The sequence below is a fragment of the Oncorhynchus tshawytscha genome, linkage group LG24 (assembly GCF_018296145.1).
Source record: "Oncorhynchus tshawytscha isolate Ot180627B linkage group LG24, Otsh_v2.0, whole genome shotgun sequence".
Taxonomy (NCBI): Eukaryota; Metazoa; Chordata; class Actinopteri; order Salmoniformes; family Salmonidae; genus Oncorhynchus; species Oncorhynchus tshawytscha.
The window spans coordinates 21,222,180-21,247,170 of record NC_056452.1 but is presented as its reverse complement, the minus strand read 5'-3'; the positions used below and the strand labels follow the sequence as shown (position 1 = coordinate 21,247,170).

At 47.3% G+C, this 24,991-nt stretch overlaps 1 protein-coding gene across 1 annotated transcript in view; it reads left to right on the top strand.

Moving 5' to 3' along the window:
• LOC112223231 (protocadherin-15-like) overlaps positions 1 to 24,991 on the top strand; it is a 308,092-nt gene that overhangs the window by 115,041 nt on the left and 168,060 nt on the right. Inside the window, exons 4-5 of the mRNA XM_042305516.1 lie at positions 17,018 to 17,178; positions 17,793 to 17,948. Coding sequence (XP_042161450.1) covers positions 17,018 to 17,178; positions 17,793 to 17,948 — 317 coding nt within the window. The remainder of the gene's footprint in view (positions 1 to 17,017; positions 17,179 to 17,792; positions 17,949 to 24,991) is intronic.

The window sequence follows — 24,991 nt, the reverse complement described above, 5'->3', positions numbered from 1 at the left end:
TACTCAGCCAGCTCTCCTAGAGACTGGAGCCAGCCTGAGGTTAGGTTACTCAGCCAGCTCTCCTAGAGACTGGAGCCAGAATGACTGGTTACTCAGCCAGAGACTGGAGCCAGAATGAGGTTAGGTTACTCAGCCAGCTGCTAGAGACTGGAGCCAGAATGAGGTTAGGTTACTCAGCCAGCACTGCTAGAGACTGGAGCCAGCCTGAGGTTAGGTTACTCAGCCACACTGCTAGAGACTGGAGCCAGCCTGAGGTTAGGTTACTCAGCCAGCACTGCTAGAGACTGGAGCCAGAATGAGGTTAGGTTACTCAGCCAGCACTGCTAGAGACTGGAGCCAGCCTGAGGTTAGGTTACTCAGCCACACTGCTAGAGACTGGAGCCAGCCTGAGGTTAGGTTACTCAGCCACACTGCTAGAGACTGGAGCCAGCCTGAGGTTAGGTTACTCAGCCAGCTCTCCTAGAGACTGGAGCCAGAATGAGGTTAGGTTACTCAGCCACACTGCTAGAGACTGGAGCCAGCCTGAGGTTAGGTTACTCAGCCAGTGTTGCTAGAGACTGGAGCCAGAATGAGGTTAGTTTACTCAGCAAGTGTTGCTAGAGACTGGAGCCAGAATGAGGTTAGGTTACTCAGCCACACTGCTAGAGACTGGAGCCAGCCTGAGGTTAGGTTACTCAGCCACACTGCTAGAGACTGGAGCCAGCCTGAGGTTAGGTTACTCAGCCAGCTCTCCTAGAGACTGGAGCCAGAATGAGGTTAGGTTACTCAGCCACACTGCTAGAGACTGGAGCCAGAATGAGGTTAGGTTACTACTAGAGACTGGAGCCAGTGAGGTTGTTACTCAGCCACTAGAGACTGGAGCCAGAATGAGGTTAGGTTACTCAGCCAGTGGTTACTGCTAGAGACTGGAGCCAGAATGAGGTTAGGTTACTCAGCCAGCTCTCCTAGAGACTGGAGCCAGAATGAGGTTAGGTTACTCAGCTAGCTCTCCTAGAGACTGGAGCCAGAATGAGGTTAGGTTACTCAGCCAGTGTTGCTAGAGACTGGAGCCAGCCTGAGGTTAGTTTACTCAGCCAGTGTTGCTAGAGACTGGAGCCAGAATGAGGTTAGGTTACTCAGCCACACTGCTAGAGACTGGAGCCAGAATGAGGTTAGGTTACTCAGCCAGCACTGCCTAGAGACTGGAGAGCCAGAATGAGGTTAGGTTACTCAGCCAGCTCTCCTAGAGACTGGAGCCAGCCTGAGGTTAGGTTACTCAGCCAGCTCTCCTAGAGACTGGAGCCAGCCTGAGGTTAGGTTACTCAGCCAGTTACTGGAGCCAGCCAGTTACTCAGCCAGCTCTAGAGACTAGAGACTGGAGCCAGAATGAGGTTAGGTTACTCAGCCAGTTTTGCTAGAGACTGGAGCCAGAATGAGGTTAGTTTACTCAGCAAGTGTTGCTAGAGACTGGAGCCAGCCTGAGGTTATGTTACTCAGCCACACTGCTAGAGACTGGAGCCAGCCTGAGGTTAGTTTACTCAGCCAGCTCTCCTAGAGACTGGAGCCAGAATGAGGTTAGGTTACTCAGCCAGCACTGCTAGAGACTGGAGCCAGCCTGAGGTTAGGTTACTCAGCCACACTGCTAGAGACTGGAGCCAGCCTGAGGTTAGGTTACTCAGCCACACTGCTAGAGACTGGAGCCAGCCTGAGGTTAGGTTAGGTTACTCAGCCAGCACTGCTAGAGACTGGAGCCAGAATGAGGTTAGGTTACTCAGCCAGCACTGCTAGAGACTGGAGCCAGCCTGAGGTTAGGTTACTCAGCCAGCACTGCTAGAGACTGGAGCCAGCTAGAGACTGGAGCCAGCCTGAGGTTAGGTTACTCAGCCACACTGCTAGAGACTGGAGCCAGCCTGAGGTTAGGTTACTCAGCCACACTGCTAGAGACTGGAGCCAGAATGAGGTTAGGTTACTCAGCCAGCTCTCATGGAGACTGGAGCCAGAATGAGGTTAGGTTACTCAGCCAGCTCTCCTAGAGACTTGAGCCAGCCTGAGGTTAGGTTACTCAGCCAGCTCTCCTAGAGACTGGAGCCAGCCTGAGGTTAGGTTACTCAGCCAGTGTTGCTAGACACTGGAGCCAGAATGAGGTTAGTTTACTCAGCCAGTGTTGCTAGAGACTGGAGCCAGAGTGAGGTTAGGTTACTCAGCCACACTGCTAGAGACTGGAGCCAGAATGAGGTGGAGCCAGGTTACTCAGCCAGCTCTCCTAGAGACTGGAGCCAGAATGCCAGGTTAGGTTACTCAGCCAGCTCTGCTAGAGACTGGAGCCAGCCTGAGGTTAGGTTACTCAGCCAGCTCTCCTAGAGACTGGAGCCAGCCTGAGGTTAGGTTACTCAGCCAGTGTTAGAGACTAGAGACTGGAGCCAGAATGAGGTTAGGTTACTCAGCCAGTCTGCTAGAGACTGGAGCCAGAATGAGGTTAGGTTACTCAGCCTGCTAGAGACTGGAGCCAGAATGAGGTTAGGTTACTCAGCCACACTGCTAGAGACTGGAGCCAGAATGAGGTTAGGTTACTCAGCCACACCGCTAGAGACTGGAGCCAGCCCGAGGGTAGGTTACTCAGCCACACTGCTAGAGACTGGAGCCAGAATGAGGTTAGGTTACTCAGCCAGCTCTCCTAGAGACTGGAGCCAGCCTGAGGTTAGGTTACTCAGCCAGTGTTGCTAGACACTGGAGCCAGAATGAGGTTAGGTTACTCAGCCAGTGTTGCTAGAGACTGGAGCCAGAATGAGGTTAGGTTACTCAGCTAGCTCTCCTAGAGACTGGAGCCAGAATGAGGTTAGGTTACTCAGCAGCTCTCCTAGAGACTGGAGCCAGAATGAGGTTAGGTTACTCAGCCAGTGTTGCTAGAGACTGGAGCCAGCCTGAGGTTAGAGACTGGAGCCAGCCTGAGGTTACTCAGCCAGTGTTGCTAGAGACTGGAGCCAGAATGAGGTTAGGTTACTCAGCCACACTGCTAGAGACTGGAGCCAGAATGAGGTTAGGTTACTCAGCCAGCTCTCCTAGAGACTGGAGCCAGAATGAGGTTAGGTTACTCAGCCAGCTCTCCTAGAGACTGGAGCCAGCCTGAGGTTAGGTTACTCAGCCAGCTCTCCTAGAGACTGGAGCCAGCTGGAGCCAGCCTGAGGTTAGACTGGAGCCAGAATGTTACTCAGCCAGCTCTGCTAGAGACTGGAGCCAGAATGAGGTTAGGTTACTCAGCCAGTTTTGCTAGAGACTGGAGCCAGAATGAGGTTAGTTTACTCAGCAAGTGTGCTAGAGACTGGAGCCAGCCTAGAGACTGGAGCCAGCCTGAGGTTAGTTACTCAGCCAGCACTGCTAGAGACTGGAGCCAGCCTGAGGTTAGGTTACTCAGCCAGCACTCCTAGAGACTGGAGCCAGAATGAGGTTAGGTTACTCAGCCAGCACTGCTAGAGACTGGAGCCAGCCTGAGGTTAGGTTACTCAGCCACACTGCTAGAGACTGGAGCCAGCCTGAGGGTTACCAGCCACACTGCTAGAGACTGGGCCAGCCTGAGGTTAGGTTACTCAGCCAGCACTGCTAGAGACTGGAGCCAGAATGAGGTTAGGTTACTCAGCCACACTGCTAGAGACTGGAGCCAGCCTGAGGTTAGGTTACTCAGCCAGTGCACTGCTAGAGACTGGAGCCAGAATGAGGTTAGGTTTACTAGAGACAGCCATGAGTGTCAGCCACACTGCTAGAGACTGGAGCCAGAATGAGGTTAGGTTACTCAGCCAGCACTGCTAGAGACTGGAGCCAGCCTGAGGTTAGGTTACTCAGCCACACTGCTAGAGACTGGAGCCAGCCTGAGGTTAGGTTACTCAGCCAGCTCTCCTAGAGACTGGAGCCAGAATGAGGTTAGGTTACTCAGCCCACTGCTAGAGACTGGAGCCAGAATGAGGTTAGGTTACTCAGCCAGCACTGCTAGAGACTGGAGCCAGAATGAGGTTAGGTTACTCAGCCAGTGTTGCTAGAGACTGGAGCCAGAATGAGGTTAGGTTACTCAGCCAGCTCTCCTAGAGACTGGAGCCAGAATGAGGTTAGGTTACTCAGACTAGAGACTGGAGCCAGAATGAGGTTAGGTTACTCAGCCAGCTCTGCTAGAGTTACTCAGCCAGGAGCCAGCCTGGAGCCAGCCTGAGGTTAGTTTACTCAGCCAGTGTTGCTAGAGACTGGAGCCAGAATGAGGTTAGGTTACTCAGCCACACTGCTAGAGACTGGAGCCAGAATGAGGTTAGGTTACTCAGCCAGCTCTGCTAGAGACTGGAGCCAGCCTGAGGTTAGGTTACTCAGCCAGCTCTCCTAGAGACTGGAGCCAGCCTGAGGTTAGGTTACTCAGCCAGCTCTCCTAGAGACTGGAGCCAGAATGAGGTTAGGTTACTCAGCCAGCACTGCTAGAGACTGGAGCCAGAATGAGGTTAGGTTTACTAGGTTTGCTAGAGACTGGAGCCAGAATGAGGTTAGGTTACTCAGCCACACTGCTAGAGACTGGAGCCAGCCTGAGGTTAGGTTACTCAGCCAGCCACTCCTAGAGACTGGAGCCAGAATGAGGTTAGGTTACTCAGCCAGCACTGCTAGAGACTGGAGCCAGCCTGAGGTTCAGGTTACTCAGCCACACTGCTAGAGACTGGAGCCAGCCTGAGGAGACTGGAGCCAGCCTGAGGTTAGGTTACTCAGCCACACTGCTAGAGACTGCCACACTGCTAGAGACTGGAGCCAGCCTGAGGTTAGTTTACTCAGCCAGCTCTCCTAGAGACTGGAGCCAGAATGAGGTCAGGTTACTCAGCCAGCCAGAGACACTGCTAGAGACTGGAGCCAGCCTGAGGTTAGGTTACTCAGCCAGCACTGCTAGAGACTGGAGCCAGAATGAGGTTAGGTTACTCAGCCACACTGCTAGAGACTGGAGCCAGAATGAGGTTAGGTTACTCAGCCACACTGCTAGAGACTGGAGCCAGAATAGGTTACTCAGACTGCTAGAGCCAGAATGAGGTTAGGTTACTCAGCCAGCTCTAGAGACTGGAGCCAGAATGAGGTTAGGTTACTCAGCCAGCTCTCCTAGAGACTGGAGCCAGCCTGAGGTTAGGTTACTCAGCCAGCTCTGCTAGAGACTGGAGCCAGCCTGAGGTTAGGTTACTCAGCCAGTGTTGCTAGACACTGGAGCCTGAGGTTAGGTTACTCAGCCAGTGTTGCTAGAGACTGGAGCCAGAATGAGGTTAGGTTACTCAGCCACACTGCTAGAGACTGGAGCCAGAATGAGGTTAGGTTACTCAGCCAGCTCTCCTAGAGACTGGAGCCAGAATGAGGTTAGGTTACTCAGCCAGCTCTCAGCCTAGAGACTGGAGCCAGCCTGAGGTTAGGTTACTCAGCCAGCTCTCCTAGAGACTGGAGCCAGCCTGAGGTTAGGTTACTCAGCCAGTGTTGCTAGAGACTGGAGCCAGAATGAGGTTAGGTTACTCAGCCAGCTCTCCTAGAGAATGGAGCCAGAATGAGGTTAGGTTACTCAGCCAGTGTTGCTAGAGACTGGAGCCAGAATGAGGTTAGTTTACTCAGCCAGCCACTGCTAGAGACTGGAGCCAGAATGAGGTTAGGTTACTCAGCCAGCTGCTAGAGACTGGAGCCAGAATGAGGTTAGGTTACTCAGCCACACTGCTAGAGACTGGAGCCAGAATGAGGTTAGGTTACTCAGCCAGCTCTCCTAGAGACTGGAGCCAGCCTGAGGTTAGGTTACTCAGCCAGTGTTGCTAGACACTGGAGCCAGAATGAGGTTAGGTTACTCAGCCAGTGTTGCTAGAGACTGGAGCCAGAATGAGGTTAGGTTACTCAGCTAGCTCTCCTAGAGACTGGAGCCAGAATGAGGTTAGGTTACTCAGCTAGCTCTCCTAGAGACTGGAGCCAGAATGAGGTTAGGTTACTCAGGCAGTGTTGCTAGAGACTGGAGCCAGCCTGAGGTTAGTTTACTCAGCCAGTGTTGCTAGAGACTGGAGCTAGAATGAGGTTAGGTTACTCAGCCACACTGCTAGAGACTGGAGACAGAATGAGGTTAGGTTACTCAGCCAGCTCTCCTAGAGACTGGAGCCAGAATGAGGTTAGGTTACTCAGCCAGCTCTCCTAGAAACTGGAGCCAGCCTGAGGTTAGGTTACTCAGCCAGCTCTCCTTGAGACTGGAGCCAGCCTGAGGTTAGGTTACTCAGCCAGCTCTCCTAGAGACTGGAGCCAGAATGAGGTTAGGTTACTCAGCCAGTTTTGCTAGAGACTGGAGCCAGAATGAGGTTAGTTTACTCAGCAAGTGTTGCTAGAGACTGGAGCCAGCCTGAGGTTATGTTACTCAGCCACAGCTAGAGACAGCCTGAGGTTATGTTACTCAGCCACACTGCTAGAGACTGGAGCCAGCCTGAGGTTCAGCCAGCACTTACTCAGCCAGCTCTCCTAGAGACTGGAGCCAGAATGAGGTTAGGTTACTCAGCCAGCACTGCTAGAGACTGGAGCCAGCCTGAGGACTTGAGGTTACTCAGCCACACTGCTAGAGACTGGAGCCAGCCTGAGGTTAGGTTACTCAGCCACACTGCTAGAGACTGGAGCCAGCCTGAGGTTAGTTACTCAGCCAGCACTGCTAGAGACTGGAGCCAGAATGAGGTTAGGTTACTCAGCCACACTGCTAGAGACTGGAGCCAGCCTGAGGTTAGGTTACTCAGCCAGCACTGCTAGAGACTGGAGCCAGAATGAGGTTAGGTTTCAGCCACACTCAGCTGGAGCCAGCCTGTTGCTAGAGACTGGAGCCAGCCTCAGCCACACTGCTAGAGACTGGAGCCAGAATGAGGTTAGGTTACTCAGCCAGCTCTCTAGAGACTGGAGACTGGAGCCAGAATGAGGTTAGGTTACTCAGCCAGCTCTCCTAGAGACTTGAGCCAGCCTGAGGTTAGGTTACTCAGCCAGCTCTCCTAGAGACTGGAGCCAGCCTGAGGTTAGGTTACTCAGCCAGCTCTCCTAGAGACAGGAGCCAGCCTGAGGTTAGGTTACTCAGCCAGAGTTGCTAGAGACTGGAGCCAGCCTGAGGTTAGGTTACTCAGCCAGCACTGCTAGAGACTGGAGCCAGAATGAGGCTAGGTTACTCAGCAAGTGTTGCTAGAGACTGGAGCCAGAATGAGGTTAGGTTACTCAGCCACACTGCTAGAGACTGGAGCCAGCCTGAGGTTAGTTTACTCAGCCAGCTCTCCTAGAGACTGGAGCCAGCCCGAGGATAGGTTACTCAGCCACACTGCTAGAGACTGGAGCCAGCCTGAGGTTAGGTTACTCAGCCACACTGCTAGAGACTGGAGCCAGAATGAGGTTAGGTTACTCAGCCACACTGCTAGAGACTGGAGCCAGAATGAGGTTAGGTTTACTCAGCCACACTGCTAGAGACTGGAGCCAGAATGAGGTTAGGTTACTCAGCCACACTGCTAGAGACTAGGACTGGAGCCAGAATGAGGTTAGGTTACTCAGCCAGCACTGCTAGAGACTGGAGCCAGAATGAGGTTAGGTTACTCAGCCACACTGCTAGAGACTGGAGCCAGAATGAGGTTAGTTACTCAGCCACACTGCTAGAGACTGGAGCCAGAATGAGGTTAGGTTACTCAGCCACACTGCTAGAGACTGGAGCCAGAATGAGGTTAGGTTACTCAGCCACACTGCTAGGGACTGGAGCCAGCCTGAGGTTAGGTTACTCAACCAGCTCTCCTAGAGACTGGAGCCAGAATGAGGTTATGTTACTCAGCCACACTGCTAGAGACTGGAGCCAGAATGAGGCTAGGTTACTCAGCCACACTGCTAGAGACTCGAGCCAGAATGAGGCTAGGTTACTCCAGCCGTCCATGGGAATTAGTGTGAGATGCATCACAGCAGGTGGCCTGGATGGCAAGGGAAAAATATGTACGTGGGCCTGTCTGCCCTTCTCTTCCCCACCATCTTGGCTGTCTGCCTTTCTCTTCCCCACCATCTGGCCTGTCTGCCTTTCTCTTCCCCACCATCTTGGCTGTCTGCCTTTCTCTTCCCCACCATCTGGCCTGTCTGCCTTTCTCTTCCCCACCATCTTGCCTGTCTGCCTTTCTCTTCCCCAGCCTCTGGCCTGGCCCATCTGCCCTTCTCTTCCCTAGCTCTTACACTCTAAAAAATGTTCTCTGGGAAGGGTGATGGTTCTATGTTGAACCATAATGGCTCAAATAACCCTTTGAGTTCTTCAATGGTTATTTACAGTTCACAAAATGTATTTTTGCTCTTTTAGTGATAATTAAAATGTAGAGGAGGTGGCTCTGTCATGTTCACTGTCTTCAAACTCCCTGTCATAGATGAGCCAAGGCGCAGCGTGCATGTAATTCCACATCTTTTAATAAAGTGAAACTTCACAGCAAAAAAAAACAGGTATACAGAAACCGACCGTGGCGCACACAAACACACACAGAAAATAAATAATTACCCACAAACATTAGGTGGGGGAAAGGCTGCCTAAGTATGATTCCCAATCAGAGACCACGATAGACAGCTGCCTCTGATTGGGAACCACACGCGGCCAAAAGCAAAGAAATAGAAAACATAGGTCAGGGTGTGATTTGGGTGGGCATTCTAACTAAATAGAGAAATAAAACGTCTCTCTAAGGTCAGGGCGTGACAGGCTCATTATAATATTTTTGGACATGGCTTGCTCACAGATCGTTTTGTGCAATCGTGAGTGAGCGTGTCATTCCAGTTTATCTCGTGTTATTATTACATATTATATATGACTGTGGCCAGTGATTGTGTCTTGTGAAAGACTCATGTATGGCCTTGTGTAATTTGAGAACAGTTAACTAAATCAGTCAGTGGTTCTCATTTCTCTCCTCAGGGACCTCCAGCTGTTCCAGAGGTAGTTCACTAGATTCAACTTGTCAATTAACACAATAACACCTATGGAAGTTTAACAATATAATATGGCTGACCAGAATTAAAAACCCTGTATGGTTTTACAAACTGATCTACAAAGAACCTTTGAGATTGGTTCTGTAAAGAATCTTTCTCAATCTCTATAAAGGTTCTATATAGAACCATATAGGGTTATAACCATAGCGGCACCCTGTTTTTGTGCTATACAGTATATATATACAGTACCAGTCAAAGGTTTGGAGACACCTACTAATTCAAAAGAACTATGAAATAACACATATGGAATCATGTAGTAACCTAAAAAGTGTTAAACAAATCAAAATATATTTTATATTTGAGATTCTTCAAAGTAGCCTCCCTTTGCCTTGATGACAGCTTTGCACACTCTTGGCAATTTCTCCACCAGCTTCAAGAGGAATGCTTTTCCAACGGTCTTAAAGGAGTTCCCACATATGCTGAGCACTTGTTGGCTGCTTTTACTTCAATCTGCAGCTCAACCCATCCCAAACCATCTCAATTAGGTTGAGATCGGGTGATTGTGGAGACCAGTTCATCTGATGCAGCACTCCATCACTCTCCTTCTTCTAAATAGCCTTTACACAGCCTGGAGGTGTGTTGGGTCATTGTCCTGTTGAAAAACAAATTATAGTCCCACTAAGTGCAAACCAAGTGGGATGGCGTATCGCTGCAGAATGTTGTGGTAGCCATGCTGGTTAAGTGTGCCTTGAATTCTAAATAAATCTCAGATAGTACCACCAGCAAAGCACCCCCACACCATCACACCTCCTCCTCTGTGCTTAATGGTGGAAACCACATATGTGGAGATCATCTGTTCACCTACTCTGTGTCTCACAAAGACACAGCGGTTGGAACCAAAAATGTCAAATTTCAACTCATCAGACCAAAGGACGAATTTCCACCGGTCTAATGTCCATTGCTCATGTTTCTTGGCCCAAGCAAGTCTCTTCTTATTATTGGTGTCCTTTAGTAGTGGTTTCTTTGCAGCAATTCAACCATGAAATCCTAGACCCACTTCAATTTTCATTCCACCCCAACAGATCCACAGATGATGCAATCTCTATTGTACTCCACACTGCCCTTTTACACCTGGACAAAAGGAACACCTATGTGAGAATGCTATTAATTGACTACAGCTCAGCGTTCAACACCATAGTACCCTCAAAGCTCATCACTAAGCTAAGGACCCTGGGAATAAACACATCCCTCTGCAACTGGATCCTGGACTTCCTGATGGGCCACCTCCAGGTGGTGAGGGTAGGTAACAACACATCCGCCATGCTTATCTTCAACACAGGGGCCCCTCAGGGGTGTGTGCTCAGTCCCCGCCCGTACTCCCTGTTCACTCATGACTGCACAACCAGGCACGACTTCAACACCATCATTAAGTTTGCAGATGACACAACAGTAGTAGGCCTGATCACCGACAACAATGAGACAGCTTGGGGCCTCCCGGGTGGCGCAGTGTTTGAGGCTCTTGTGGCGTGGCGGGCCGGGCGCAGTGCACGCTAACCAAGGTTGCCAGGTGCACACAGTGTTTCCTCCGACACATTGGTGCGGCTGGCTTCCGGGTCTGTGTTAAGAAGCATGTGTATCGGAGGACGCATGACTTTCAACTTTCTTTTCGTCTCTCCCGAGCCTGTACGGGAGTTGTAGCGATGAGACAAGATAGTAGCTACTAACAATGTGATACCACGAAATTGGGGAGAAAAAGGGGTAAAGTTCAACAACAAAAAATAATAAATAAACAATGAGACGGCTTATAGGGAGGTCAGAGACCTGGCCATGTGGTGCAAGGACAACAACCTCACACTCAACGTGATCAGGACAAAAGAGATGATTGTGGACTACATTGTGGACTACAGGAAAAGGAGGATCGAGCATGCCCCCATTCTTATCGACAGGGCTTGAGTGGAGCAGGTTGTGAGCTTCAAGTTCCTTGGCGTCCACAAGTAAGTAGTGAAGAGGGCACGACAAAACCTATTCCCCCTCAGGAAACTTGGCATGGGTCCTCAGATCCTCAAAAGGTTCTACAGCTGCACCATCGAGAGCATCCTGATAGATTGCATCACTGCTCGGCCTCTGACTGCAAGGCACTACAGAGGGTAGTGCGTATGGCCCAGTACATCAATGGGCCATACGCACTACAGAGGGTAGTGCGTATGGCCCAGTACATCAATGGGCCATACGCACTACCCTCTGTAGCTTCCTGCCATCCAGGACCTATATAACAGGTGGTGTCAGAGTCATAGACTGCTCTCTCTGCTATACTGAGGTCATAGACCTGGCCGTATGGTACTGGAGTGCCAAGTCTAGGTCCAAGACTCCTGAACATCTAATCAAATGGCGACCCAGACTATTTGCATTGCCCCCCCTTAACGCTGCTGTTTTTATCTATGCATAGTCACTTTAATAACTCTACCTACATGTACATATTACCTCAATTACCTCGACTAACCGGTGCCCCCGGCACATTGACTCTGTACCGGTACCCCCTGTATATAGCCTCTGTATTGTTATTTTACAGCTGCTCTTGAATTATTTGTTACTTTTTTTTAAGGTATTTTTCTTAATTAAAACAGCATTGTTGGTTAAGGGCTTGTAAGTAACCATTTCACTGTAAGGTCTACACCTGTTGTATTTGGCACATGTGACAAATAACATTTCATTTGATTTGAAGGCGTGATTCACGCAGTCTCCTCTGAAGAGTTGATGTTGAGATGTGTCTGTTACTTGAACTCTGTGAAGCATTTCTTTGGGCTGCAATCTGAGGTGCAATTAACTTGAATGAACTTATCCTCTGTAGCAGAGGTAACTCTAGTTCTTCCTTTCCTGTGGTGGTCCTCATGAGAGCCAGTTTCATCATAGTGCTTGATGGTTTTTGCGACTGCATTTGACGAAACTGTATCGGTTGTCGTCTTCCTCTTCTGAGGAGGAGTAGGAAATATCGGAACAATATGCAGCGTGGTAAGTGTTCGTCATATTTATTACACTGAACACAGAAAACAAACGAACAAGAGAATAAAGGAAAACCGAAACAGTCCCGTATGGTGAAAACACTGAAACGGAAAATAACCACCCACAAACAAAAGTGGGAAAACAGGCTACCTAAGTTTGGTTCTCAGTCAGAGACAACGATTGACAGCTGCCTCTGATTGGGAACCATACCAGGCCAAACACATAGAAATATAAACACAAGAACAAAACATAGAATGCCCACCCCAACTTACGCCTGACCAACCTAAAATAGAGACATACAAAAGGAACTAAGGTCAGGGTGTGACAGAAACGTTCAAAGTTCTTGACATTTTCCGTATTGACTGACCTTCATGTCTTAAAGTAATGATAGACTGTCATTTCTCTTTGCTTATTTGAGCTGTTCTTGCCATAGTATGGACTGGGTCTTTTACCAAATAGGACTATCTTCAGTATACCATCCCTACCTTGTCACAGCACAAATGATTGGCTCAAAGTCATTAATAGGAAGGAATTAAATTCCACAAATTAACAAGTAAGAAGGAACACCTGTTTATTGAAATGCATTCCAGGCGACTACCTCATGGAGCTGGTTGAGATAATGTGTGCAAAGCTGTAATCAAGGCAAAGGGTGGCTGCTTTGAAGAATCGTAAATATAACATATGTTTTGATTTGTTTAACACTTTTTTGGTTACTACATGATTCCATATGTTATTTCATAGTTTTGATGTCTTTACTATTATTTTACAATGTAGAAAATAGTAAAGATAAAGAAAAACCCTTGAATGAGTAGGTGTGTCCAAACTTTTGACTGGTACTGTATAAACATTGCATTCGGAAAGTATTCATGCTCCTTGACTTTTTCCACATTTGTTACGTTACAGCCTTCTTCATCAATGATCTCTCTGTACTTTTCTTCATTCATCTTCTCCTCAATCCTGACTAGTCTCCCAGTCCCTGCCACTGAAAAATCAAATCAAAATCAAATCAAATTTTATTTGTCACATACACATGGTTAGCAGATGTTAATGCGAGTGTAGCGAAATGCTTGTGCTTCTAGTTCCGACAATGCAGTAAAAACCAACAAGTAATCTAACTAACAATTCCAAAACTACTGTCTTATACACAGTGTAAGGGGATAAAGAATATGTACATAAGGATATATGAATGAGTGATGGTACAGAGCAGCATAGGCAAGATACAGTAGATGGTATCGAGTACAGTATATACATATGAGATTCGTATGTAAACAAAGTGGCATAGTTAAAGTGGCTAGTGATACATGTATTACATAAGGATGCAGTCGATGATATAGAGTACAGTATACACGTATGCATATGAGATGAATAATGTAGGGTAAGTAACATTATATAAGGTAGCATTGTTTAAAGTGGCTAGTGATATATTTACATCATTTCCCATCAATTCCCATTATTAAAGTGGCTGGAGTTGAGTCAGTGTCAGTGTCAGTGTGTTGGCAGCAGCCACTCAATGTTAGTGGTGGCTGTTTAACAGTCTGATGGCCTTGAGATAGAAGCTGTTTTTCAGTCTCTCGGTCCCAGCTTTGATGCACCTGTACTGACCTCGCCTTCTGGATGATAGCGGGGTGAACAGGCAGTGGCTCGGGTGGTTGATGTCCTTGATGATCTTTATGGCCTTCCTGTAACATCGGGTGGTGTAGGTGTCCTGGAGGACAGGTAGTTTGCCCCCGGTGATGCGTTGTGCAGACCTCACTACCCTCTGGAGAGCCTTACGGTTGTGGGCGGAGCAGTTGCCGTACCAGGCGGTGATACAGCCCGCCAGGATGCTCTCGATTGTACATCTGTAGAAGTTTGTGAGTGCTTTTGGTGACAAGCCGAATTTCTTCAGCCTCCTGAGGTTGAAGAGGCGCTGCTGCGCCTTCTTCACGATGCTGTCTGTGTGAGTGGACCAATTCAGTTTGTCTGTGATGTGTATGCCGAGGAACTTAAAACTTGCTACCCTCTCCACTACTGTTCCATCGATGTGGATAGGGGGGTGTTCCCTCTGCTGTTTCCTGAAGTCCACAATCATCTCCTTAGTTTTGTTGACGTTGAGTGTGAGGTTATTTTCCTGACACCACACTCTGAGGGCCCTCACCTCCTCCCTGTAGGCCGTCTCGTCGTTGTTGGAAATCAAGCCTACCACTGTTGTGTCGTCCGCAAACTTGATGATTGAGGTGGAGGCATGCGTGGCCACGCAGTCGTGGGTGAACAGGGAGTACAGGAGAGGGTTCAGAACGCACCCTTGCGGGGCCCCAGTGTTGAGGATCAGCGGGGAGGAGATGTTGTTGCCTACCCTCACCACCTGGGGGCGGCCCGTCAGGAAGTCCAGTACCCAGTTGCACAGGGTGGGGTCGAGACCCAGGGTCTCGAGCTTGATGACGAGCTTGGAGGGTACTATGGTGTTGAATGCCGAGCTGTAGTCGATGAACAGCATTCTCACATAGGTATTCCTCTTGTCCAGATGGGTTAGGGCAGTGTGCAGTGTGGTTGAGATTGCATCGTCTGTGGACCTATTTGGGCGGTAAGCAAATTGGAGTGGGTCTAGGGTGTCAGGTAGGGTGGAGGTGATATGGTCCTTGACTAGTCTCTCAAAGCACGATGACGGAAGTGAGTGCTACGGGGCGGTAGTCGTTTAGCTCAGTTACCTTAGCTTTCTTGGGAACAGGAACAATGGTGGCCCTCTTGAAGCATGTGGGAACAGCAGACTGGTATAGGGATTGATTGAATATGTCCGTAAACACACCGGCCAGCTGGTCTGCGCATGCTCTGAGGGCGCGGCTGGGGATGCCGTCTGGGCCTGCAGCCTTGCGAGGTTTAACACGTTTAAATGTCTTACTCACCTCGGCTGCAGTGAAGGAGAGACCGCATGTTTTCATTGCAGGCCGTGTCAGTGGCACTGTATTGTCCTCAAAGCGGGCAAAAAAAGTTATTTAGTCTCCCTGGGAGCAAGACATCCTGGTCCGTGACTGGGCTGGATTTCTTCCTGTAGTCCGTGATTGACTGTAGACCCTGCCACATGCCTCTTGTGTCTGAGCCGTTGAATTGAGATTCTACTTTGTCTCTGTACTGACGCTTAGCTTGTTTGATAGCCTTGCGGAGGGAATAGCTGCACTGTTTGTATTCGGTCATGTTACCAGACACCTTGCCCTGATTAAAAGCAGTGGTTCGCGCTTTCAGTTTCACGCGAATGCTGCCATCAATCCACGGTTTCTGGTTAGGGAATGTTTTAAAAACACAACCTCACAGCATGATGCTGCCACTAACATGCTTCACCTTTGGGATGGTCCCAGGATTCCTCCAGTTGTGACAATTGGCATTCAGGCCAAAGAGTTCAATCTTGGTTTCATCAGACCAGAGATCCTTGTTTCTCATGGTCTGAGAGTCTTTTTGGTGCCTTTTGACAAACTCCAAGCGGGCTGTCGTGTGCCTTTTACTGAGGAGTGGCTTCCGTCTGGTCACTCTACCATAAAGGCCTGATTGGTGGAGTGCTGCAGAGATGGTTGTCCTTGTGGAAGGTTCTCCCATCTCCACAGAGGAACTCTGGATCTCTGTCAGAGTGCCCATCGGGTTCTTGGTCATCTCCCTAACCAAGGCCCTTCTCTCCCAATTGCTTAGTTTGGCCAGGCTGCCAGCTCTAGAAAGAGTATTGGTGGTTCCAAACTTCTAACATTTAAGAATGATGGAGGCCACTGTGTTCTTGGGGACCTTCAATGCTGCAGAAATGTTTTGGTACCCTTCCCCAGATCTGTGCCTCGACACAATCCTGTCTTGGCTCTCTACGGACAATTCCTTTGTCCTCATGGCTTCGTTTTTGCTCTGACATGCACTGTCAACTGTGGGACCTTATATAGACAGGTGTGTGCCTTTCCAAATCATGTCCAATCAATTGAATTTACCACAGGTGGACTCCAATCAAGTTGTAGAAACATCTCAAGGATGATCAATGGAAACAGGATACACCTGAGCTCAATTTCGAGCCTCATAGCAAAGGGTCTGAATACTTATGTAAATAAGGTGTTTTTTGTGTTGTTTTTTAAAAACATTTGCAAAGTGTATAAAAAACTGTTTTGCTTTGTCATTATGGGCTATTATGTGTAGAATGATGAGGGAAAACATGTATTTAATACATTTTAGAAGAAGGCTGTAACATAACAAAATGTGGAAAAAGTCAAGGGGTCTGAATACTTTCCGAATGCACAGTACATACCTTTACTGAATGGTTCTTTATCGTATGCACTGTATATAACCTTATTTAATGGTTCTTTATAGAACCTTAGGAAAGGGTTCTATATAGCACCAAAAAGGGTTCCACTATGGTTACAAGCCAAATAACCCACATCTAGTACTATTTAGAACCATTATTTGTTGTGTGTACTGGACCTAGGCTAGGTGTGGGTTTGAAGCTTGACAGCCACTCTAACTGCACAACAATTGATGTCAGAAATGTGTGTCCAGAGGGTAGCACTGTGTAATTAACGGGGGCTGAACTGGCCAGTGCTTGCCATAATTGGAATGAACGTACGTGGACGTTAGTACCTTCAGGCTCAGGCACCATCAAAGCCTGATATCTGGCAGGCTATTAGTCCCTGTCTGGACTGCAGCATCAGAGTGTGTGGAAAGCAGGCATGCTTCAGAGAAGATGGTCAAGATGTCAAATGTAATTTTAGCTTGGCCGGCTCCCTGGTTTTCATGAACGTCAATAGCTGACAATTTTCAGAGGTTATGCATCATTCAAATGCTGCTGGACTCAACTAATTGGTCTCCTCTGATTTGAAAACATTTCAGTCTAGCAGTCGTTGAAGTTTTTTTTTCTCCATCAGAACTTTTCATTCTCAGAAAACAAGTAATATGAGTCGGAAGCTTTTGTTGTCCTGGGCTTATTTCTCTCTCTACTTGTGCTTTTCTGAAAGAAAGTAACAATATCTCATAAAAGAGCACTCGAGAAGAGTGAATTTAACACCACAAGGGAACGTTTACTGCCCAGAGAACCTGCTTGTAGTTTTATCACATCTCTGTCAATCAACTCCTCAATGCATTTCTAATGAACTTCTTTTCTTTTCTCGTAAAGGAACACTTTTGGTTGAGAATATGCAAATCCAAGGCCGAGTGGAAGACCCAGGCAGAACCATCTCTCTCTCCCTCCGAGACAACTACAACCACTGGGTCATACTGGACCCGGTCAGACAAAGGCTGTACCTCAACAGCACCGGCAGGGCCCTCGACCGAGACGTAAGTCCTCTGACGCTCACTATGACTTATCCATATGTTTGTCTGTGGAGAATAGAACTCAAAAGGGTTTGTGGGTTTGGGTTCCTCTAAAGAAAAAACTGTTCTCTGCAGGTTAGCTATACATGTACATTCCCTTAAACTACATCCTGAGGTAAAGTGAAGCTCCACAGGATAATGTAGCTTCTTTCTTTTCAGTGTTTTGTTTGTTGTTCATTCTTCTATTGGACATGTATACATTCATAGTGTACTGCACATGTCCACTTTGTACACAGTACAGTGGATAAAAGCTTCTGCTAAATGGTATATGCTTATGTACCGGTGTTAGAGCAGTTTGTGATAATCACAGAGATTAAAAGGTAGAATCTGAGGCATACCTTCCCCTAGATGTTGTACACATCCATATCAGTCCAGTACTTCAGTGTGAACCAGTTTAAAAGGAGACACATGGCCATAGAATTAGGGAAAAGAACTCTCAAATCACTGTCTCCTCCTGTCCTCGGTTTGTACTGAAAAGATACCTATTTAGTCTCTCTAGGCAGACGTTTGCCTACCACATTGGCGTTGTTCCCCTAGGTCTGGGATTTCCGAGACTAAAACTTCTTCCTTCCTTTTAGCCCCCGTCCTACATCCATTCCATCGTTGTCCAGGTCCAGTGCACCAATGAGCTGGTCGGGACCGTCATTTTACACGAGGTGCGCATTGTGGTGAGGGATCGCAATGACAACGCACCCCGATTCCAGCAGCCTCGCTACTATGTCGCCATAAATGAGGTGAGGCCCCCAGGACAGCCTAGTTAAATCTTTTATTACAATCCAAGACGATGTGTGAGCAGTATCTCATTACTTAGCATTACATATTTCAGTCCGTTCAACCTGAATAGGGCCATACGATTTGAAAAAAATGCTGTAAAAATGTGAAATATTAGCCGTTGCTCAGTGACCGTGGACTGGTAGGGACGGGTAATAACTTCAAATCTAATTAAATGTATTCAGATGGAGCTTTTTGACTGTTAAAAAAGGGGCTGAGTCTTTGGTCATTAAAATGACTGTAACGGTAATACATGACTAGGTAATATAATGACATACGTATCATGCGTGGACCATGGCCCATTCTGGAGACTTCCTGATTCTCTGTGTGGTTTAACAGTGGTGGACCATGGCCCATTCTGGAGACTTCCTGATTCTCTGTGTGGTTTAACAGTGGTGGACCATGGCCCATTCTGGAGACTTCCTGATTCTCTGTGTGGTTTAACAGTGGTGGCCCATATCCCATTCTGGAGACTTCCTGTCCTGATTCTCTGTGTGGTTTAACAGTGGTGACCCATACCCCATTCTGGAGACTTCCTGTCCTGATTCTCTGTGTGGTTTAACTGTGGTGGCCCATATACCATTCTGGAGACTTCCTGTCCTGATTCTCTGTGTGGTTTAACAGTGGTGGCCCATATACCATTCTGGAGACTTCCTGTCCTGATTCTCTGTGTGGTTTAACAGTGGTGGCCCATATCCCATTCTGGAGACTTCCTGATTCTCTGTGTGGTTTAACAGTGGTGGACCATGGCCCATTCTGGAGGCCCATTCTCTGGTTTAAGACTTCCCATTCTGATTGATTCTCTGTGTGGTTTAACAGTGGTGGCCCATTCTATCCTGATTTCTGGTTTAACAGCCCATATCCCTTCTGGAGACTTCCTGATTCTCTGTGTGGTTTAACAGTGGTGACCCATACCCCATTCTGGAGACTTCCTGTCCTGATTCTCTGTGTGGTCTAACAGTGGTGGCCTTTATCCCATTCTGGAGACTTCCTGATTCTCTGTGTGGTTTAACAGTGGTGGCCCATATCCCATTCTGGAGACTTCCTGTCCTGATTCTCTGTGTGGTTTAACAGTGGTGGCCCATATCCCATTCTGGAGACTTCCTGTCCTGATTCTCTGTGTGGTTTAACAGTGGTTGCCCATATCCCATTCTGGAGACTTCCTGTCCTGATTCTCTGTGTGGTTTAACAGTGGTGGCCCATATCCCATTCTGGAGACTTTTGTCCTGATTCTCTGTGTGGTTTAACAGTGGTGGACCATGGCCCATTCTGGAGACTTCCTGATTCTCTGATTCTCTGTGGTTTAACAGTGGTGGCCCATATCCCATTCTGGAGACTTCCTTCCTGATTCTCTGTGTGGTTTAACAGTGGCCCATATCCCATTCTGAGACTTCCCTGATTCTCTGTGTGGTTTAACAGTGGTGGCCCATATCCCATTCTGGAGACTTCCTGATTCTCTGTGTGGTTTAACAGTGGTGGACCATGGCCCATTCTGGAGACTTCCTGATTCTCTGTGTGGTTTAACAGTGATTCTCTGTGTGGTTTAACAGTGGTGGCCCATATCCCATTCTGGAGACTTCCTGTCCTGATTCTCTGTGTGGTTTAACAGTGGTGACCCATACCCCATTCTGGAGACTTCCTGTCCTGATTCTCTGTGTGGTTTAACAGTGGTGGCCCATATCCCATTCTGGAGACTACCTGATTCTCTGTGTGGTTTAACAGTGGTGGCCCATATCCCATTCTGGAGACTTCCTGTCCTGATTCTCTGTGTGGTTTACCAGTGGTGGCCCATATCCCATTCTGGAGACTTCCTGTCCTGATTCTCTGTGTGGTTTAACAGTGGTGGCCCATATCCAATTCTGGAGACTACCTGATTCTCTGTGTGGTTTAACAGTGGTGGCCCATATCCCATTCTGGAGACTTCCTGTCCTGATTCTCTGTGTGGTTTAACAGTGGTGGCCCATATCCCATTCTGGAGACTTCCTGTCCTGATTCTCTGTGTGGTTTAACAGTGGTGGCCCATATCCCATTCTGGAGACTTCCTGATTCTCTGTGTGGTTTAACAGTGGTGACCCATATCCCATTCTGGAGACTTCCTGTCCTGATTCTCTGTGTGGTTTAACAGTGGTGACCCATATCCCATTCTGGAGACTTCCTGTCCTGATTCTCTGTGTGGTTTAACAGTGGTGACCCATATCCCATTCTGGAGACTTCCTGTCCTGATTCTCTGTGTGGTTTAACAGTGGTGGCCCATATCCCATTCTGGAGACTTCCTGTCCTGATTCTCTGTGTGGTTTAACAGTGGTGGCCCATATCCCATTCTGGAGACTTCCTGAATTTTAATTAGTGCTTTTTGAGGTCGGTGCGGTTTTGATTCGATTATTCAAAAATAATCACGCTTTTTCGATTTAGGTTTCACATTTTTTGAGGCACAAAAATGCACTATGCATTATCTGGGTTGAATGCTGTAACAACACTGAATAAAACAATGAATAAAAGTCCCATGATTCTTGTATCTGCCCATTTCGGCTTATCACTTATTATCCACAATTTACTCACATTGCTTTACTTAAAATAAAGTTAGGTGTTTTATTTGATTACTTTATTATTTAATTCCAAGTCATCTCATCTCTATAGAGCTGCTGCCTATGCTGTCTGACAAAATCCCTATTTTAGCAGTTTTAGCAAAGTAAATAAGGCATACTTGTATGACTGCTGAATACCATCTATTAATCACTTAGATAATGTATTTTCAGGCTCGAGCAGCAACGGCTTTCTATCCCTCTCGATCACTGTGTTCTCTCTTCTCTCCATCTCCGTGTCTGCTCCACACTGTTCATATTAAAGCTCAGTGCTCCACCCAGACCGGACAAGTTTAAGCGGGTGCGCAATGGATTATGGTCATTGTAGTTAATTGCCACGTTTTCTGCGCTAAACTATGTAGAATATTGGCTTGTTGGAAATTGCAACTCCCTACTACATTGACCTTCACGGGTCTCTATCTGGTTTAACAGTGGGACCTCCACGGGTCTCTATCTGGTTTAACCCTTTACACTCGTACCTGTATATACGGGTTGAAAATGGCAGATTTAGACACTGATAAACACTTAAATTGGAACGTAGTGGCTGTACGGTAACATGCTATACTTAAGCAATAAGGCACGAGGGGGTGTGGTATATGGGCAATATACCACGGCTAAGGGCTGTTCTCACACACAATGTCATGCGGAGTGACTGGATACAGTTCTTAGCCGTGGTACATTGGCCCTATACCACAAACCTCTGAGGTGCCTTATTGCTATTATATACTGGTTACCAATGTAATTAGAGCAGTAAAAATACATGTTTTGTCATACCAGTGGTATCCGGTCTGATATACCACGGCTGTCAGCCAATCAGCATTCAGTGCTCGAACCACCCAGTTTATAAATGCCGTTTAACGTCAGGCTCTCCGCTTCACAGCTCTGTATGGGTTTAGTCTGTTAGACGATCTGAACATGAGCACTGCCAGCGACAAGACGTTTCCCCATCCCTCCCGCTAATTGAGCAACCTTTGCAAATGTTTTGTTGTCTAAGTGAGGGAAATGCTGTAAATAAAAGAGGACTCGATGTATTTTGAAAGGTGAGCCGTTGAGGATTATCATACAGACCTCTTTGATGTCATACAATCAAGTCAAACACCCGCTAGTCCAAATGTGCACGTCACATTTCCATATCATAAAACTCATGTCAAATACAGTGTCAACGCTTATGATCACTATGTTTGATGTGCAGTTACAAGATGACATGGCATCACAAAGTTATTTGGACAGAACGAGCCCTTGTTTGTTTGTTAATTGTGAAGAAAATTAGCCGGGGCACACGCACCTGAACATACTCATGATTTCTTTCTTTGCAAACAAAAATGTCTATTTGTTTCTCTGAATTTCCTTCTGGCAGCCTAGCGCTGTAAGGTCATATTTTATCGTTTAGCAATAGAACAAGCTTTCAAATCATGCCCACCTGACCCAGATTGTGATATATAATGGACTGTTTTGGGAATTTTGTGATTGCAGGGTTGTGTTCCAAATGAAACATCTACAAGTGTGCTTGCGGGTAGTTCCTCAACAGCATAGCTAGGAGAGCTCAGAAAAACACCTCATAGATGAAGACTCTGCTTTGAGTCATAAAAGTGCCTGAGGAATGACTTAGGAACTGTGCACACTTTGGAGACACCAGTTAGTCCTCTCACTCAAACCCTTGTCACACCCCACATTTTCCAGGAATGGTCAGATTTTATTATCAACAAATACGGCGAAACGTACAGTAAATGTAAAATGCACGTAAAATCAACAGTCTTGTGTCAGGTGAACTGTTGTGTACGTCTCCTCTCGTCTAATCATGTTCATATTGTCTCCAAACTGTTCCCTTTCAATTGCTACCATGGTTATGCATTTTAGCTCTTTCCACACACTAGGCCAATTCCCACGAGTGTAAAAGGTTAACAGTGGGACCCACCAGTGGGACCTTCATGGGTCTCTATGTGGTTTAACTGTGTAGGATCTTCATTTGACCCAGTTTGCTACAGCAGGAAAATAATCCTGCAGTAACTGGAAATGTGAATTATTATGTGGATTGTAATTAATGGGCATGTTTGTCGGGGTCGATCCATTTTTTTTGTCAGGAAAAATCATTAATGATTTCAAAGTGGAAATTACAAACTTCAGAAACCTTTAAAAACGTCAAATACATTACACGTTTAAAATGTCCTGCATTGCAGGAAAGTTGTCCTGCAATAGGGTGATCAAATTAAGATCCTACATCTGTAGGCCACTCTATGGCCTTCTGGGCATAGAAGGCCATAGAGAGGCTGGTGTGCCACCGTGGTCCAAAATAGTGACATGGGGATTTTGCAGCTTTTCCCTAATTGAAAGAGGTTCCCCTGAGTGTCATCCTAGTCGATTTAGCTCATTAGCAAGCAGCCTTGCAGAGTAGCTGAAGCTGCTGTTATCAAACGGTTGGACATGGTTGCTTTCCGTATTGTGCTCTGCAGTGTTTGAAATGTTAAGCTGACAGAGAGATACAGAATGCAGTCCCTTGTCCATAGTAGTACCTAAGCCCACATAATGGAGTTCTACAGGGCTGTCGAGGCGGAGAGAAAAATAAAATCTCTGTTGAAGACATGATTATTTGAATGTGTTGCAGCTGTATGCTCTTGTCAGACCTCAACACTGTTTAGAAATGCCATTTTTTAAATATTTAACTGGGCAAGTCAGTTAAGAACAAATTCTTATTTACAATGACTGCCTTATCTCATATGGGGAGAATTGTTGGCCTCTCCTTGTATATCTCAATAACTGTACTACTATGACATGTAACATTCTGCTCAACCCCCTGTTATTATTCGATATCTCCCGTGTCATTTCTTAGTTATTAAAGGCACTGTACACTTCTTTGTCCTACATTAAAGAATTGATTACGACAGCCTTCATGCATACAGTCTGCTACGCAACGTTTATCATCGAGGCGCTGAAGTGCAGACGGAGGGACGTGGAGGGTTGATGTGCTCCCAGAGGTGTGTCTGTGGCGGGGCGGCGGGGGGGAGAGCCTTGCATCCCAATGAGGACAGACACCACGATTCACCCTTTTAATATAGACTCACACGTCGTTAGCTCCTTAATAATGCATGCTTTACGTTGGTGTTTTTTGGGTAACCACACTGCCGAATGGATGGGGTGTATGGCCTTTCCTATTCTGTCGTCGACGACTTGGGATATTTTCAATTTGCACATGGGAAACATGAAATCCTGCCTCTACTTTCATTACAGCATCTCTTTAGAAATGACCTCTGATACCCCTGCTGTGGGTTTTCTATTAGATTTCTCCTATTCTGAGACTTATTTTTTTTTTCAGTACCAGTCAAACCATAGCTGAGATCAGTAATGTTTCGCTGAACTGTCTCCTGTCTTCCTCTTGTCTCTGACATATTTTTGTGTTCCTGAAAAGTCTTGTCAGATATAAGAGTAGCAGAGGAGCTAAAATAAACACATTTCCTCTGTGCTGCCAACAGATGCTAGACTATTATCTCCTCTTCTCACAGCTGATAGAGGTCCACTGTGGGGCTCAGGTATGACAGCTGATAGAGGTCCACTGTGGGGCTCAGGTATGACAGCTGATAGCGGTCCACTGTGGGGCTCAGGTATGACAGCTGATAGAGGTCCACTGTGGGGCTCAGGTATGACAGCTGATAGCGGTCCACTGTGGGGCTCAGGTATGACAGCTGATAGAGGTCCACTGTGGGGCTCAGGTATGACAGCTGATAACGGTCCACTGTGGGGCTCAGGTATGACTGATAGAGGTCCACTGTGGGGCTCAGGTATGACTGATAGAGGTCCACTGTGGGGCTCAGGTATGACAGCTGATAGCGGTCCACTGTGGGGCTCAGGTATGACAGCTGATAGAGGTCCACTGTGGGGCTCAGGTATGACAGCTGATAGCGGTCCACTGTGGGGCTCAGGTATGACAGCTGATAGCGATCCACTGTGGGGCTCAGGTATGACAGCTGATAGCGGTCCACTGTGGGGCTCAGGTATGACAGCTGATAGCGGTCCACTGTGGGGCTCAGGTATGACAGCTGATAGCGATCCACTGTGGGGCTCAGGTATGACAGCTGATAGCGGTCCACTGTGGGGCTCAGGTATGACAGCTGATAGCGGTCCACTGTCCATGACAGCTGATAGCGATCCACTGTGGGGCTCAGGTATGACAGCTGATAGCACTCGTGCGCCTCGCTCCACATCTCAAAGACACTGTCAGTAGAAGGCACTTTCAGAAATCAAAGAACTTTACTTCAGGTTAACTGTTTTTTTGTTTTTGTTTTTTGTAGTTTCTTTTTCTCCCCAATTTCGTGATTGAGACCTTGTCTCATCGCTGCAACTCCCCAACAGATCAGGAGAGGCGAAGGTTGAGTCATGCATCCTCCGAAACATGACCCGCCCAACCGCTCTTCTTAACACTGACAACCATA